Source organism: Schistocerca piceifrons, chromosome 1 (assembly GCF_021461385.2).
Source record: "Schistocerca piceifrons isolate TAMUIC-IGC-003096 chromosome 1, iqSchPice1.1, whole genome shotgun sequence".
NCBI lineage: Eukaryota > Metazoa > Arthropoda > Insecta > Orthoptera > Acrididae > Schistocerca > Schistocerca piceifrons.
In genome coordinates, this window is record NC_060138.1 from 1,170,112,301 (window position 1) to 1,170,131,527 (window position 19,227).

General features: G+C 38.2%; 1 protein-coding gene across 2 annotated transcripts in view; it reads left to right on the forward strand.

The window, feature by feature from the left end:
- Nucleotides 1-19,227, forward strand: part of LOC124801961 (scoloptoxin SSD14-like) — a 477,660-nt gene that overhangs the window by 351,657 nt on the left and 106,776 nt on the right. For both annotated transcript variants that reach the window (XM_047263112.1, XM_047263111.1), the window contains one exon: nucleotides 7,859-8,079. In XM_047263112.1, coding sequence (XP_047119068.1) covers nucleotides 7,859-8,079 — 221 coding nt within the window. The remainder of the gene's footprint in view (nucleotides 1-7,858; nucleotides 8,080-19,227) is intronic.

Genomic DNA, 19,227 nt, shown 5'->3' on the forward strand with positions numbered 1-19,227 from the left:
CCGCTCACGCCCCAACATCGTGCAGCCCGCCTCCAGTGGTGTCGCGACAGGCGTGAATGGAGGGACGAATGGAGACGTGTCGTCTTCAGCGATGAGAGTCGCTTCTGCCTTGGTGCCAATGATGGTCGTATGAGTGTTTGGCGCCGTGCAGGTGAGCGCCACAATCAGGACTGCATACGACCGAGGCACACAGGGCCAACACCCGGCATCATGGTGTGGGGAGCGATCTCCTACACTGGCCGTACACCACTGGTGATCGTCGAGGGGACACTGAATAGTGCACGGTACATCCAAACCGTCATCGAACCCATCGTTCTACCATTCCTAGACCGGCAAGGCAACTTGCTGTTCCAACAGGACAATGCACGTCCGCATGTATCCCGTGCCACCCAACGTGCTCTAGAAGGTGTAAGTCAACTACCCTGGCCAGCAAGATCTCCGGATCTGTCCCCCATTGAGCATGTTTGGGACTGGATGAAGCGTCCTCTCACGCGGTCTGCACGTCCAGCACGAACGCTGGTCCAACTGAGGCGCCAGGTGGAAATGGCATGGCAAGCCGTTCCACAGGACTACATCCAGCATCTCTACGATCGTCTCCATGGGAGAATAGCAGCCTGCATTGCTGCGATAGGTGGATATACACTGTACTAGTGCCGACATTATGCATGCTCTGTTGCCTGTGTCTATGTGCCTGTGGTTCTGTCAGTGTGATCATGTGATGTATCTGACCCCAGGAATGTGTCAATAAAGTTTCCCCTTCCTGGGACAATGAATTCACCGTGTTCTTATTTCAATTTCCAGGAGTGTATGTATACGCCGACCAAGTAGCCCAGCTTCATTGGTCCACCACAAATAAAATATCTCGAAACTTTCTAGCTTTCGGTCGGTTTTCTTCTTATAGAAAAATGTCGATTTCATTTCTTAATTTATAAACGCATGGAGAGCTGCATCAAACCAGTCTCAGGACTGAAGACCACAACAACAATTTATAAACATGTTGCAACAATTTCCCACACGATAACCATTTTGCCTAACAATAAAATAGTAACGCTGATTGTGCTGCACCCATGTTTTTACAAAGTCCAGAAAGAATTCTTGATTTTAGAAGTCTCAGTTTTATATAATTTACAACTGTTATAATCGTCGTTAGCACGATATCCAGACTAGGACTTATTTCTTTGGAAGCCAGAGCTTCCCTGTGTACCATATTATGTGTCTAGACATAGTGTAAGGAATTCTCTCTCACACGTGCTTTTTGTACTACCAAGGACGCTCATACACGGGGGCAAGCATCCCCCCCCCCCCCTTCTCACTCACTCTCTCTCTCTCTCTCTCTCTCTCTCTCTCTCTCTCTCTCTCTCTCTCTCTCCCCTCCCAATCTCTTAAAGGAAAAAAAATTGCCTACTCAAGTGGTTTTCTATCAAGAAAATGATTTAAAAGTCGTATTACGCAGGTTCTATCAGGGTTGGAACTGCAACTTTTCTATAGGTATTCAGAAGTTGCCATTCGTCTTCCAAAATGTTAAAAGTATTACATACCCCAAGGTCTCCCCTCCCCCCTTCCAAAACTATCGTATGGGCGTCCTTGTATACTATGGAATCTTCGAGACTCTGAACGAGTGCCTTCGATGCACAATCGAATTCATTTCTTCCATTCTATGTTCGCTTATATGTAAAATCATTTAAGGTAGTAAATAATGCGAGTGCTGTTGCTTTCAGTTCTATTGGTTTGCAGAAAAGTAGTTTTCTGCTGCTGACATAGCACCACAAATTTGACCGAGGCCAATCAAATGAGTATCTTTATTACTATCTACTGTTTCATGAAGCTGTTCATTTTCAGCTATATCGCCAGTTCTACGGGAAAATAGTTTCATTTGATACAGCAACATAGTTTCTAAAATCTCAACTGAAGTTAAAAAAAGCAAGCTCTTCGCCAATGGTATGAGACTTTTTACATCTGGCTATTTTATATGAAACTTATTTTTGGTTTTGAAATTATTTTAATTTTAATTCGAAGAAATCTCAGGGTTTTTTTAATATACCGGTACTCACTTTGAAGTGTTTTCGAATGTCGTTTAAGCTTATTAGGTTTCATGCAGAATTTAAGCATTCTTTAGAATATGTTTTGATTTCACTTTCGTAACCATGTTCTGTGTGGACGTTTTGATACTTCACTACTACCTAATGCTCGCGTATGTTCACTTAAAAACTTGCCCATGATTCTTTATAAACCTACTGCTGTGAAGATTTTATAGCGTGAACTGCACTTTAACACGCAATCTACAATATAGACATTCCCTGTAGATTCGATAACCGATACTAAGGTCGAATGGACTGAGACAGGCTGGATTTGAACGAGGAGCAGCATTTACACACGTTTACGTCGCGGTCGTGCAGACATTCCAAAACGTTCTAGGCTAATTGGATTTTAAACAATAATATTTTGCAGTCAAGATTTTATTTCCTCAGTGACCAGTTTCGACAGAAATTAGCTGTCATTTTCGAATCTTCTGGAAATAACATGACAGTGCATGAATCGCTCAAACATAATGAGAACATATTGCACTTATAAAACAAAGGCGCCACATTTGCTTGTCGAATGTATGAAACAGAGTGAATAAAAAGTCCACAGCGCCATCAGTGTTCCCCTGAGGAGGTGAGTTACTCAGTGGATCAGTTGTTGCTATGGCATATCAAGCAATGTGAGTATTTGACAAGCCAAACTGGCACCTTTGTTTTATAAGTGGAATATGCTCTCGTTATGTTTGCCCGTTATGTTCGTGCGATTCACGCACAGAAATATTATTTCCAGCAACATCATTTCCAGAAGATCAAAAGATAACACCTACACCCTGTCGAAACCGACCACTGAGGAAACAAAATAAAAATAAAAACACTGCACACTCGATCTTGGATGCCAAATATTCTCATTTACCAAATATCAGATCGCTCCCAGCAACATGAGCAGATTCTCTCGATGCCGCGACGGTGTCCGATTTGGTAGACTTTTTTTTTTCCTTTAGGCGGCAATGACTGTTGAAGTGCAGTAGCGCGCGACACGTTAGCTTAACGGCCCTCCAGTACTCGTAGCTGTTAAGTCGGCACCATTCGGAACACTTCGTGTCAAATGCGCTCATTTGTCTCATTGCTGCCAACGTCAGCGAAGTAACTGATGTGGTACTAAAGTCACTGTCAACGTCTGGGTGGAGGAGGTTACTTTTGACTTGGATTCATTGAAACACTCACATTTCGTTCGAATTAGTACTTATGAATGTGCCTTGCAATACTTTGAAAGCAGACGGCATCTAAATATAGGTTTTTTTTGTGATAATTCCCAGCCCCTATACAAATACAAATTTCTTGACACTTGAAAGGTTGTGCAATAATTTTCTTTGTCATAATCAGTTTCGCGGGAATTTGTGCGGTCTCGGGTGAGCAAACTGCTATAGTACACAGCACAGGCAAGCGAGATGTGTTGTTCTAAAAAAACAAAAACAAACAAAAAAAAAAAAAACGGGAGTGACGCAGGGGCTTCAGGATCGCGACCAAGTTTTGTGTCACATTCACACTGTGTGTACTAAGTTGTATAAGCAGCTACAAGTAAGTGCCACATTTGAAGATGATTTTCTTTGTGACGTGTATTAACGAACACATGTTACTTACGTGTTTAATTTCTGCCGTTGCATCAAATGGCGGCTCGTGAGTGTGCATTCTGAATGTTCACAAATTCAGATAACTTTGAGAGTGTGAAATCAATAGCATCTGCTTTATAACAGTTATGCTTATCAACAAGTTTATACAACTACAGACACTACCAACAGTAACGATATCAGTAGCAATAATAATATTAATAATATGCGTAACTTATCAGACAAAAGGAAGATTTTTTTGTGGGACTTGTTTTGTACATAATTATTTACAGTTTAAGGTAAGATCAAAATAATTTGTAAGTCTTCGCAACTCTGCATTTCGCATTTTTGTGTAAGTGAGAGTTTTTATGCTTTTCCATTTTCCGGACAGATGTACAAGATCCCTAATAGATGTATTAGTCCACAAATTTATCTACCGGGCTGAAAATCAGATATTCTTATGTGCCATCCACACAACAACTTATGCTAATTGTGAACTTCCTTGTTGAATGTTTGTCTGCAGTCATGCTTATTTGATTCCGTCACTCTTACAATCAACGGACGTGGTCTGGGAGGCCATAATTTATTTTTCTGTTCCCAGAATGAGATTTTCACCCTGCAGCGGAGTGTGCACTGATATGAAACTTCCTCGCAGATTAAAACCGTATGCCGGACCGAGACTCGAACGTGGGACCTTTGCCTTTCATGGGCAAGTGCTCTATCAACTGAGATATCCAAGCAAGAGTCACAACCTGTCCTCACAGTTTTACTTTTCTGTTAGCATTTAAGTAGATTGAATATAGTTCATGTTTACACTGGACAGGAAAGCCGATCCCTGCCCAGTAAACAACCGACTTCATACACGAACTGCTGTTTGTTGAAAGGATTAATTCAAGTAGTAACGTCTAGCAACATGGTCACCTGACAAATACAAATGAGGCCCTGAGATCCACAACGGCCTAAAGCACACCACTGTCGATCCCACATTTAAGTGAATATTGGAGAAACCAGTGAGACAGCTTATCATAAATGTTCATATTTACAATGTGGGCCTGCAGCACAGATAAATCTGACCCACTATAAGATCAACAGATTGCAGACGCATGAATAAATGCTACAATCTCACAATCAATGGTGATGTGCTTTAGGCCCTTATGACTCCCAGCGTTCCAAATGGATTACTGTATGATAAAATTCAAAACTTAATATACTATAACTCATTCGGAACTCACAAAATAGATTTTCTATCAGTATAACCTAACATATACTGACCTTCGATCTGTTTTCGCTATATAGTGAGTGAACTGGCCTATCTGATGAGCGTGCTATCATCTAGCGTGATTTATACCGAGTGAATGGGGATAAAAGTCTGTCACAGTGTGCTACAACTGGTAGCACTGACATAAACTTGCAGTTGAGTGGTAAGAGCTAGCTGTGCACATCATGAACCGTGCATGTTGTTTATCAAATCCGTATTTATTTGACTCGGAAGGCAATTACATCACCCTAGCTGTGCATGCACAGAAGCCCCTTAAATCGTGCACAATTGAAGGTGTGCTCGCGACCCTGATGCCAGGTTTCATGAAGTCCAGAAGAGCATTAGTGCAGTAGGTTTTAGTGCTGTAGCTTTCAGATTGCAGTGTCTATGTTGGAAACATTTAACAGCACTCAAAGAAAAATAACTATTAAATCCGCAAGGTGCTGGAAGTTAGGACGTTCACGTGCTCTTACACAACACCCCACACTCCCCTGAGGTAATCCATCAACTATTCACATGCATAGCTGTAACAATAGCAACAGCGAAACAGCAATAAATTTACTTATTCTTGGTAATTTGTAGTGTTTGTAACTTTGTAACTGTAGTGTCAACGTACTGGAAATACATTATATATATAATGTACTTTGACACTAAAACTGCTAAGTTACAAACACTACAAATCACCAAGAATAAGTAAATTTATTGCTATATATAATGAGGAAGGGGTTGGGAGGGTTATGATGGAAACTATGATTGAAAATTGGGTCATTAATACTGAAACGTGGAGAAACGATGTAGTAGAGGAACAGCTCAGAGGCAATGATAGTTTGTCTCAGCATCACAATGTGATCTATCACAAAACAGCTGCTGTGTGGCAATGTTGTGTGGACAGTAACATACCTGAAATGGACTGGCCTGCCAAGAGTCCAGACCTTAGCCGCATGGAACACATTTACGTTAAGCACGAGGGTAATCCCAAAAGTAAGGTCTCCCATTTTTTTTATAAGTTCAGAACTCTGTGTGGCAGTTGGTCACACTGTTATGAAGAGTGCTTCACGCGCTGTGTGTATACATGCGCACGCCGCGTTGAGCCGCTCAGTCTTGGCTTGGCAGCCGTTGAGAATGGAGGTCCCGTTGGATGTTACCGCCAACTGTGAATTGCGCGCAGTTATTCGGTTTTTGAACGCAAAGCGCACTGCGCCGATTGAAATCCATCGCCAATGACGGAAGTGTATGGTGCGCTGTGCATGGATGTCAAAAACCTTCGTAAGTGGTGTAGAGAGTTTGCAGCTGGTCGGACAGAAATTCGCGACGAACAAAGGTGTGGGAGACCGTCTATTTCTGAGGAGGCAGTGTTGAAGCTTGAGCAAAGCATGCGTTAAGAATGGCAGATCACCCTGGATGATCTCTGTACGTTGGTTCCTGAGGTTTCCCGAAGCACCACTCACAGAATTTTAATGGAAACATTGAACTACCGGAAGGTGTCCGCAAGATGGGTGCCATGCATACTCACTGAGGACTACACGCGGCAACAAGTTGATGCTTCCCGCGCATTTCTTCACCGCCTTGCAGCCGGAGAGGGCAACTTTCTGGACTGAATTGTCACGGGTGATGAAACCTGGGCATACCACTTTACACCTGAGACCAAGCAACAATCATGCCAGTGGCGGCATCCTTCTTCGCCAAAGCTGCGGAAATGCAAACAGACACAGTAAAGTCATGACAACCATCTTTGGGATCGGAAAGGGGTATTGTTGGTCGACTTTATGCCCACTGGGACCAGAGTTAACGCTGACAGGTAATGTGAGACTCTGAAAAAACTCAAACGGGCAATTCAGAACCGGAGAAGAGGAATGTTGAGCAAGGGCGTACACATTCTCCATGACAACGCTCGCCCGTACATCGCTCGGCAATCCGTTGCTCTCCTGCAACTCTTTCAGTGGAACATAATCACCCACCCACCAGATAGTCCTGACTTGGCGCCCAGTGACAATCACCTGTTCCCTAGGTTAAAAGAACATTTGGCCGGAAAACGATTCAGTTCAAACGAAGAGGTTCATAACTTTCTGAACAGCACGGCAACGAGCTGGTATGATATGGGCATACACAAACTGCCACAGCGTCTACAAAAATGCATCGACAGAAATAATGATTATGTCGAAAAATAGCTAAATGTTCAAGCTGTAAACCGATGTAAATAATTGTAGAAATGAGCAGGTCTGTGTACTTATAAAAAAAATAGGAGACCTTACTTTTGGGGTTACCCTCACAACATTGTTGACTTCGTTACAGACCCCAGTAACAAACGTCATTCATTACCTTCTCTGGTTTCAGCTTTTGAAGAAGAGAGGGCTGCTGTTTCTCCACAGACATTCAGACACTCATTGAAAGTGTGCACAGCAGAATTCAATCCTTCATAAAACAATGTTTTTTAAAGCGTCTACAAGATGGTATACTCAGTGATAAAACAAAGCAGTAGGCTTTACCAGAAATATCGACCCTTAGACAATGTGTCTAATAGTGTATTTTAAATATGACAGTATGCCATCTTAGGCAGTGTATAACACTTAAAACACTTGATAACGCCACTTTGAAGCAGAAATCATGATCGTGTAAATGTAACACTGCAAGTAAATAACAGTCTAATGGCGGTATTGACTGTAAAGAAATATATTATGACTGTGGCCCCACATTATGAAAAAAATTAATAAAGTAATGTGTGCACAATTCCCGTATTAATGTTCACTAATAGGTGATCAGACAGTTTTGATCAGAAGTGTATTATCATCTGACTTTTTGGCCTGCAGCTTTGCAGAGTTTTAATGACTTTTTTATGATAATTTCACTTTTTAAAGTACTGAACAGAACATAACAATAAGATTTTGCTTTTGATTCACGACAATCCTGATTTAAACTATGTCTTTATTTGAACAATATCCTTTTTTTAAATTCTACACTTATGGTCTTTTCAGAGATATATTAGAGATGGGAGGTAATGCTGTTGAGGCTGCAATAGCTGCTCTCTTCTGTGAGGGAGTGATCTGTCTGCAGAGCATGGGAATAGGGGGTGGCTTCCTAATGACAATTTACTCTCGAGAGAACCAGACTGCAGTGACACTGAATGCACGTGAAACAGCACCTGCAAATTCCTCTCCAGACATGTACCATGGAAATTCTACACTTTCTCAACGTGGTAAGTGTCTTCCAAGGATTTAAAAAATTGTCCATTGCTACCGTTCCAGCATTTAGGCCTACTCTGACGTTATTAATCAGTTATTTTTAGATAATTTAATTAATTAATTTTGTTTTTATGCTCGTGGGTCTGTGGCATACAGTATTTTATAAGATATCGATACTTCTATAAAACAGAGATGTCAGAATAGTAATGGGTCATGAAACAGTAGAACATAATCATCTTTATCAACTGCAATAACAATAAATTTAATAATGAGCAATGAAAGGGGAAGGTTTTGGGCATAGGATCAGTCACATGGAATGCAGAACCATAGGTCTTGGCCATTTTATGCATTATTTTTAATATGTAGGTATTTACATTCCTGCCCATACCTTTCTGAATCTGGCCATGGATACTAAAGGAAAATTTAGAATACTGCTGTGCTGATGTTTACTTCTATAGGATCTCATTCCACATGTCTGGCATCAATTTCAAGTTCTGAAAGAAAAGCATATCACTTCCCGACATTAAAACTGAGTGCCACACCAGTACCCAGACAAGAATCCTTATATTTCCTGAGCAATGATGTAACTGATTTAGTTATCCAGCTGATAGCCTTTGCTGGCGCAGGACTTGTGAATCAATAGGTAAGACAGTATGAGCAATGGTTGCAAAGGGTAAGTTTGCAGGATTGAGTCTTCACCAGGTGTACAGTTTAAATCTGTCATGAAAGTGAATAAGAGTGCAACTACATTGTATACATTGCAGCCTAAAGGTCCATGCTTAAATACAACTGATATGGACTAATCACTGTTTGTCATTTACCAGTTGGTGTGTGTGCATATGTGTGTGTGTGTGTGTGTGTGTGTGTGTAAATAATCAGTCCAGCAACTTGTAATCTTACCCTCCCACTCATCACTATCAAATTTTCATTAGTGGCTTCATTAATTTTAAAAGGTTCGAGAAGCTTGAAATACGCAAAAGAAAAACTTTTTACTTATCTTCATTTTCTCTACTTGTTGTTGGCTCCAGTTCTTGCACCTAGGGGTACATTCTTGCAGCTGAAATTTTGATCTATAACATTGTGGGTTCTTGATGACTAAATAACTGATGATCTGTTTATTTCTTGAATTTTACTCTTTGACACATTTTTCAATACAACACTGACTTCACAATCTCACTTTTCATAAAACCATCAATTAAATTGTTGTAGACAAAATTAAAAAAAAACATGCATTTCCATCAGAGACATGCCTACTACTACTAACATTCTGCAGTACTCACAATACTCCAAAGAGTTTACAAACTTTCTTGACAAAAGAAGAATCTTAAAGTTATATCATTATTTTATAAATGAGTCCAGAAATTAATTTACTAATTTGCATTAGATTATGTAATTAATAATGATTTTTAAGTATGCTAGAAATTTCGTAATTTCAAATATTTCTAAAAGAAGAAGAATTTTAACTGTACATACAGAGGGTGACAAATTAAGTTCTTTTTATACTTTTTAGTTTGAAATATAATACATCATATACAAAATCATATGAAATTCTTTTAGTTAAACAGCCGAAAACGTTCACCTACATCAGAACTGATAGTATACATGGTATCAGTTATTTCTATAAAAAAGGTAGTAATAGAGGAGGATGTCCTATTACAATGTCCCCATCACAAAATTTGGATACAGGGTGGTTACAATATCCTGTGACAGACTACAAGGTTTGCCAAACAGTGTACAAAATTATGTCGAGGATAGCAGATAGATGTATAGAAGTATCTAATACATAACATATTACGGAAAATATATGAGAAATATCTACTATACACATCATAATCTATACATATATCAGGATATGGTATTCAGATTTTCACATCTGTGGAACGTACTGTCACAAGACAAATAATACAAGGTCAAAACTACAACATTACACAACTAAACTATAGAAATAAATACAGAGACAATGTAAATTACTAGAATTATAAATTGTAAGTTAACATCCATACAATCAAACATTCAAATCAAAAGAGAAGAGAAAAATTTCAGAGCCTATGAGTACGACAAATGAACTTACTCGAAAAACTCAGAACGATAGGTACAGACCAGAAGAATATATTCAGTCATGGGTAGGAATATAGTACAAAATCAGTCAGAGACATAAACCATAGTATTTGAGGATATGTTGACTTGTGAAAGAACAAAATAATGGATAAATATTAAGGCCTAAGTTTATTATGTGGGGATCGACCCATGAATCCAAACACACTGGGTACAAACCAGCAGAAAATATTACGACACAACAAAATGAATGAAGTTCATAAGCACATCAATAAGTTCAATTATATGCAAAGAGTAATTGTAAGAAGCATCAAGCTGCAATCAATGGTTGGACGTTCTCCTTGAGCACATACATAGTCGCGATGACCACAGTTACCCAAAACAGAGTTAAGTATTAATCTGCCCACAACTCAAGTTCCAATCAGATGATATATTGCAATACTCAAGATAAATACAAGTAAACAGAGTCATAGTGATCTTTGAAGGATGACACAATCAGGTAGCTTGAGAACCAAAACCAGTGAATAAAATCAGGCATTTATATATCTTCTTATATTGGCCATACTGGTAAATGTCTTCCACACTATTTGCTAATTGTCCATACAAACTAACCTACATACACAAAGACCCGGAAGATTCATTTACAAATGATAAATAAAAAATACATAGTGATTTAAATTTACATAATGTATTGGAAAGTCAATCCCCCTACTTGAAAAAAAAAGTGCATTTATGCTGAATAACACTGTCTTTAGCAGTCTTGGCTAACAATTCACAAATATAAGTCACAACACACATGCAGTCAACAGATGCTCGAGTACGTTACCCAGCACCCATGATCTCTTGCAAGTCGACTGGTCCAGTAGGGTGCAGCCATACAGCAGTGTGGGGACTAGAACCACCCACATCTTTCCGTTTCCTCCCTAGAGTTCTCACCACAAGCTCCAATGGATAGGTAACTTCCTGTCCAGCAATCACATCAAATCCTGAAACCTTGTTTTGTGTACTGAATATGCTGTTCAGTACCTTCTTCACATCACACGAGATATGTTCTCGTTAGTAACTTTTCAAAGTCAGTTATATGGGATTTATGTCAGGTGTGAATAAAAAGTGTTCACATATGAAACATCAATATTCAGTGTTAAATGTAATGAGAAGGAATGGACTACTAAGGCAATACACACAAATTATTACAAATATAAATACCTGGAATTACAAAATAAATGTAGTTGATATGATGATAGCAGGCCACAGTGCATTAGTCATGAGACTACTGTCTGGGTAACCAACAGACAAATACATGGCAATCGAATTATGTATTTCACAGAAGAATAATGCCAAAAGAAAAACTAGACACTTTCAATGCCTCACTGTCCAGTATAAACTGGCAGCAATTAATTACAGAAGCAAAACCCAATGATGCCTTAAATGTTCTTTTCCAGACACTAAAAACCAATTTTGATTAGATGTTCCCGCTGATACCAAAGAAAAGCCACACAGGTAAAGCACAAGGAAAACAGAAAATAGTAAATGCAAAAACATGGTACACACCTGAGCTAGCCAATCTAAAAATCATTGTTCTAATGTGGAATCACTGTGCCAAAGCAGCTACAGATCCAAATAGTAAACAATTGTTATGCAGCAATTACTTAGAGGCCAAGAGATTTTAGAGAAAAAAAGTAGAAGTTAAAAGGAGGGGAATGATAGATTCATAAGAGAAGCCTAGAATCTGTGCAAAGCACCCTGGACTCTAGTAAATGAACATAGGAAGAAGCCTACTTCCTCTTCTAATGCCTGCAGTCCTGATGACTTCAATGGCTACTTTATCAATAGTTATAGAAAACACTGTTGCTGAAATCCCAGACTCGGTTATAGATCCTGCTGTTTACATACAAAATAAAACTCACAGTAAATTTGAACATGGAAAAAAGTACACGCAAATGGCATAGTGAAAATAGTAAAATCTTACAAAACTTCGGAGAGTCAAGATATCTATGTGATGTCCTATACTGTCCCAAAGAAAATTATTGGAAAAATTGCACAGCCATTAACAACAGCTATAAACAGCTGCATATCTGCAGGAGTATTCCCAGATTTCTTGAAACTTGAAGGACAGTAACAGTTGACGAAAAAGGAAACCCAGATAATGTGTTAAGTTGCAAGCCAATATCAATCATTCCTATACTAGCAAAGTTGACTGAATCCATCATGAAAGATCAGATCCTAACTTATTTTGGAGAAAACAATCTCTTCAATGATGCACAACATGGTTTCCAGAAGGAAAAGTCCTGTACCACTGCAGGCATTTGAAGAGAGAGAGTTTGTGGCACTCACACTGTGCGATCTAAGCAAAGCTTTCAACTGCATCCCCCACAAAATCTTGCTCAAAAAACTAAAATGCTATGGTGTGGGAAGAACAGCCATAGCTACGCTTCAGTCTTACTTGGAAAACAGAAGGCAAATCGTTTCAGTCCAATGAGTAATATCCCAGGAACAGAAGGGAGAATACGGTGTGCCACAAGGTTCAGTCATAGCCCCACTCCTCTTCCTCATTTTTGTAAATGATCTAAGTGAAGTTGGTGAGACACTGCAATTTGCGGACGACACCACTCTTATTGCCAAAGGGGAAAAGTGTGCCCAAGCAGTCATGAAGTCTGATGTACAGTTTGAAAACGCTAAAAAATGTTGCATCACTAACAAGATGAAAGTAAACAAAGAAAAAACTCAGTGTATGGTACGCAGTCTCAGAAAAAACACATACACTGACCATACAGAATCTGTGAAACTGTTAGGCTTCAACATAGAACACAAACTCTCATGGAATGGACACACTGTGCATGTAGGCAAGAATCTCTCTCTTGTAATATACCTCCTATGAAGATTAAAAAAATGATTACAGACCAGTTTCTGATGACTGTCTGCTACGCTTTGTTCCATAGCCACATTCTGTATGGATTACAGCTATGGGATCATTCAGCAGGCTGCAAGGATGTGCTGCTACTGTAAAAGAGGGCAATAAGAATTATTGCATCGAGCAGCAGCCAGGAACAATGCAGATCGTTATTCAGAACATTGGGAATAATAACTGTTTATAGCCACTATGTATTACTATGCCTTATCCAAGTAAGGGAAAAACTAGACACCTACAGCAAGAGGCATAACATCCATAAACGTAATACCTGCAGCAATGAAGACATAAATCTACCAACCTGCCGACTGTCCAAAACAAGAGACAGTTCTCCAATGATCGCTGTGAGGAATTTCAACAAACTACCTGTTGAATTGCAGACCCTGCCACTGGACAACTTCAAGAAAGAAATTGCTGAAGGACTAAAACAATACCCACTATACTCGGTCCAAGAATTCTTTGACTGTGAAGAAAGCGAATGGACACAGTGAACATGACATAGTCTGTATACATTACCTGTATAAAGTTTAGATGTTATTCTGTAATTCACTATATTGTAAATAATTTGATTGTAACTTTGATGCAGTAAGTCCAGCCAAGGCTGGTGAATTACGAAGACCTGGTAATAAATGGTAATAAATAAATGGTAAATGATACTATTACTAATATTTGCAGTACAAATTTTGAACATTATTCCATTTCAAAACTGTAAAAAGATCTACTCCTTTAGTCTCATGACATATATGTATCTAATTCTAAAGCCCAAATCTATTACAGAGCACAACTATATAGTGTATCATAGATTTTAATTCAGTCAATAGATAAGACCAAACTTTAAAATCACATCATCTTACATATTAAACACAGACAAACAAAACACAGTTATCTAGTCTTATAAATCTACAAATAGATTTGACCTCAGTCACTGGATAGGACAGAACTTCAGAAACTGTATGACCTTACGTACTACATTCATGGCAAACAAAACACAATTATATAGTCTTATAAATCTACAAATATAGTGAATATTTTTTATACACTAGGTATCATTATGCATACATGTTCATATGTCTTGTCCTTCATGTTAACTGTACTTGACAATTACATACTTGCTTTCCTTAACAGTAGCTCCTATTATCTTTACATGTGCAATTTCCACAAATTTCATTAAACATAATCTTGTCTCTAAATTGTTCAGATATACGACAGATCAGGCTACCTGTATCAGTCAAGCATTTCCCTTCCCACTGGTCAGTCTTAATCATAATGTAAGGACATACAAAATATGAATTATCGTATCTGCTATTAGACACTTCATGTAAGAGCTCACTTTAAATTTCATCAAATGGTACATCCATACTGTTTTTGCAGGGTTTTATCAATGTATTGTCAAGTAAAAGTAGAACACACGGAATGGGTTCCACAGCACAACTAACATCACTTATTACAGAAGGAACTCAAAATATTTTACTGTTAAAATTACATTTCATACTTAGATCTTCTTTCACTTCATTCCACCAATTTAGATAGAAATTTTGACTAACCACAGCTAGCTTATTCCAGGATGCATATTTATCTATGTTATCATCAATCTGGTCACAAACAAATTTCAAAAATTTTTCACCTTTATTCTTTAGGCTTACAGATAATTCACCTTTACTGTTTGGATCGTTATACTGCATGACATTAATGAAAAACTGCTCTGACTGGACTGGTATCCTATGCCTCTCACATACATCATCACAAACATCACTTATCTTATCTGTATTCACAAACAACTCTGAAATTTCTTTATTCTTAAACTCTACAAATAACTGATACTTACCATCATCATCATCATCATCATCATATGCTTCCAAAATTAGTTCATCAACAACATCATTAACAACACAAGTCTCATTACCATCAAAGTCACACACTTCTCCTACATTCATCTGCAATAAGCTACCAGTCTCAGACTTACCAGCCTCTGTCAGTTCACAGCTCTCATTCACATGTACATCAAAAATACCACCTAATTCATATCAATACAGTCATCACCTGTTTTACATACATCAATAATACTTTTTTTCTGACCAGGAGAAGAAATTATTAGTACACACTACACCAAAATTCTCATTATTCTCACATCCTGGTTGGTGATTAGTAGCTACATCACTATAATTAAACATAGTATTCCAAAACTTTTTATCAAAACATAAATGAGAAATCTAATATTCCTTCTGTTCAACTTCAGATACTTGTGCCACATTATTAACACTATTGTGATCGTCTAATTGCAAGTGTAAATTGGGTGTCCTGTACTTGTTGTGTTCCTCACCCCAAAACTGTGGACCTTCATTGAGGCGGACTGCTGTTTCCTGAATAGTTACCTCTATGATTGTTTTTCCTATTAAATAGCCCATAGTTATCCCCATTGTTCCTATTCTGCTGATGTTAAAACTTTCTTTCTCTATTACCAAGCTGACCCTGATAGAAATTACCATTATCTCTGTTTCTGGAGTTATTGTGATCTTTATCATATCGATTATTATGGTACATGCTTCTTTCTACTGCCCTATCCAGCCAGCCCACATATCATAAAAATTGTTAAAGGCAATCATCAAGTCCGTGTACTAAATCTCACTGCAACCTCTCTGGTAATCCCCTTTTTAGTGCATCAGTCAATATCATTTCATCAAACGGCCTGTCAATATGTGGTAATTTCTTAAGCTGATTCTTACAGAACTCTTTCATTGTACCCTCCCTGTTCCTATAATTTGGACCATTCAGAAATTCACTTTTAATTCTCCATTGTTCAGCTTCCAACCAAAATTTATTTTAAAAAACTTTTTCTGAACTTCGGTATGTCTCCCACTGACTTAAATTTAGATTCACCCAAGACAAAATGTCGCCTTCAAGACGTCATGCCTGACACAAAACTGTCTCTACAGTGGTGCAGAAAATCTATTGGATGTAAATTGTCTCTTGACTGGAATGTTGGACCATCCAACACCATTGTTTGAATAAAGATTTTTGTGAATACAATTTTCCTGAACTACTGAAATTTTTTGATCTAGAACATTTGCATTAATTATCGCACTGTTTTCAACATTGTAAATTTTTTGATCTAAACTACTAAAGTTCTGTTCCATTTTTTCTGCTACGGCTTTCTGTTCAACTTTAATGTCATTAACATTCTTCTCCTGATTTGCAGATTTTGCAGCTAACTCATTCTCCAAAACAATAAATTTATTTTCTGTGACATTGACTTTTTCATTCAACATTTTCATCCATCTGACAACCCATTTTTTAGTTCTGAAACCTGACTACTAAGTTGGCCTATTTGGTGTTGTACCCTGTCCATTTTATCATTGTTTTCAGTTTTCAGGTCATTTAATTGTTGTTGTAGTGAAGTAAATTTTTCAGTTAACTGCTCATTAAATGCATGAAATTTGCTATGTTATCTGTTTTTATTTCTGTTAATTGATCATTCACTGCACTGTATTGCCAAAATCAACTGCATAATATCAGTTTTCACTGTTTCTTTGCTGACTACACTTTCACTTAGTTCAAAGATTTCTAAGCTTGATGCTACAGCTTTCACATCTACTTCACTACCCTCGTCTCTATTCATTTTCCTAGCAATCACAAATAGTTTCTACTTATCTTTTCTTATGTCTTTGTCGTATTTATAAAGTCCTCTTTCAATTCATTTGGTCTGTCATTGTTGATATTATCTATTATCTTGTCACTGTTGATAGGACTTTGCTGGGCAACTCTCGGGTCTTCTTTTGTCATGTCATTGTAATTACATTTATATATAAACTGCAAATGACACAAATCCAAAATCCATTCTTCTTCTGCAACAGACAAAACTTCATTTTCAGTCAGTAGATCATGGCTCAAGCCCACACTTATAGTCTTACTCTCCCACACATCACTATTAAATTTTTCTTAGTGTCTTCATTAGTTTCAAAAGCTTCGAGAAGCATAAGACATACAAAAGAAAAACTTTTTACTTATCTTCATTTTCGCTTCTTGTTGTTGGCTCCAGTTCTTGCGTCTGCAGGTACAACCTTGCAGCTGAAATTTTCATTTATAATGTTGTGGGGTCCCTGATGACTAAATAACCGATGAAGATTTGCCTGTTTATTTCTGAAATTTTCTACATCTACATCTACATGGATACTCTGTAAATCACATTTAAGTGCCTGGCAGAGGGTTCATCGAACCACCTTCACGATTCTCTATTACTCCAATCTCGTATAGCACTCTGAAAAAATGAACACCTATATCTCTCCGTACGAGCTCTGATTTCCCTTATTTTATCGTGGTGATCGTTCTGCCCTCTGTAGGTCGGTGATTGTAATTTCATGAGAAGATTCCGTCACAATGAAAAACGCCTTTCTTTTAATGATTTCCAGCCCAAATCCTGAATCATTTCTGTGACACTCTCTCCCGTATTTCGTGATAATACAAAACGTGCTGCCTTTCTTTGAACTTTTTCGATGTACTCTGTCAGTCTAACTGGTAAGGATCCCACACTGTGCAGCAGCATTCTAAAAGAGGACAGACAAGTGTAGTGTAGACAGTCTCCTTAGTAGGTCTATTACATTTTCTAAGTGTCCTGCCAATAAAACGCAGCCTTTGGTTAGCCTTCCCCACAACATTTTCTATGTGTTCCTTCCAATTTAAGTTGTTCGTAATTGTAATACCTAGGTATTTAGTTGAATTTACGGCTTTTAGATTAGACTGATTTATTGTGTAACCAAAGTTTAACGAGTTCCTTTTAGTACTCATGTGGATTACCTCACACTTTTCGTTATTTAGGGTCAACTGCCACATTTTGCACCATTCAGATATTTTTTCTAAATCGTTTTGCAGTTTGTTTTGATCTTCTGATGACTTTATTAGTCGACAAATGACAGCGTCATCTGCGAACAACCTAAGATGGCTACTCAGATTGTCTCCCAAATCGATTATATAGATAAGGAACAGCAAAGGGCCTATAACACTACCTTGGGGAACGCCTGAAATCACTTCTGTTTTACTCGATGACTTTCCATCAATTACTACGAACTGTGACCTCTCTGACCGGAAATCACAAATCCAGTCACATAACTGAGACAATATTCCATAAGCACGCAATTTTACTATGAGCTGCTTGTGTGGTACAGTGTCAAAAGCCTTCTGGAAATCCAGGAATATAGAATCGATCTGAAATCCCTTGTCAATAGCACTCAGCACTTCATGTGAATAAAGAGCTAGTTGTATTTCACAGGAACGATGTTTTCTAAACCCATGTTGACTGTGTGTCAATAGACTGTTTCCTTCAAGGTAATTCATAATGTTCGAACACAATATATGTTCTAAAATCCTGCTACATATTGACGTTAATGATATGGGCCTGTAATTTAGTGGATTAATCCCCCTACCTTTCTTGAACATTGGTGTGACCTGTGCAACTTTCCAGTCTTTGAGTACAGATCTTTCATCGAGCGAACGGTTGTATATGATTGTTAAATATGGAGCTAATGCATCAGCATACTCCGAACGGAACCTAATTGGTATACAGTCTGGACCAGAAGACTTGCTTTTATTAAGTGATTTGAGTTGCTTCACTACTCCGAGGATATTTACTTCTACGTTACTCATGTTGGCAGCTGTTCTCGATTCGAATTCTGGAACATTTATTTCGTCTTCTTTTGTGAAAGTGTTTCGGAAGGCTGTGTTTAGTAAATCTGCTTTGGCAGCACTGTCTTTGATAGCATCTCCATTTTTATCACGCAGAGAAGGATTTGATTGTTTCTTGCCACTAACATCTTTCACATACGATCAGAATATCTTTAGATTTTCTGCCAGGTTTCGAGACAAAGTTTCATTGTGGGAACTGTTATAGGCATCTTGCATTGAACTCAGCGCTAAGTTTCAAGCTTCTGTAAAGGATCGCCAATCTTGGGGATTTTGCGTCTGTTTAAATTTGGCATGTTTGTTTCGTTGTTTCTGCAACAGTGTTCTAACCCATTTTGTGTACCAAGGATGATCAGCTCTGTCGTTTGTTAGTTTATTTGGTATAATCCTCTCAATTGCTGCCAATACTATTTCTTTGAATTTAAGCCATCTGGTCTACACTTTTATTATTAATTTGTAATGAGTGGAGATTGTCTCTCAGGAAGGCGTCAAGTGAATTTTTATCTGCGTTTTTGAATAGGTATAT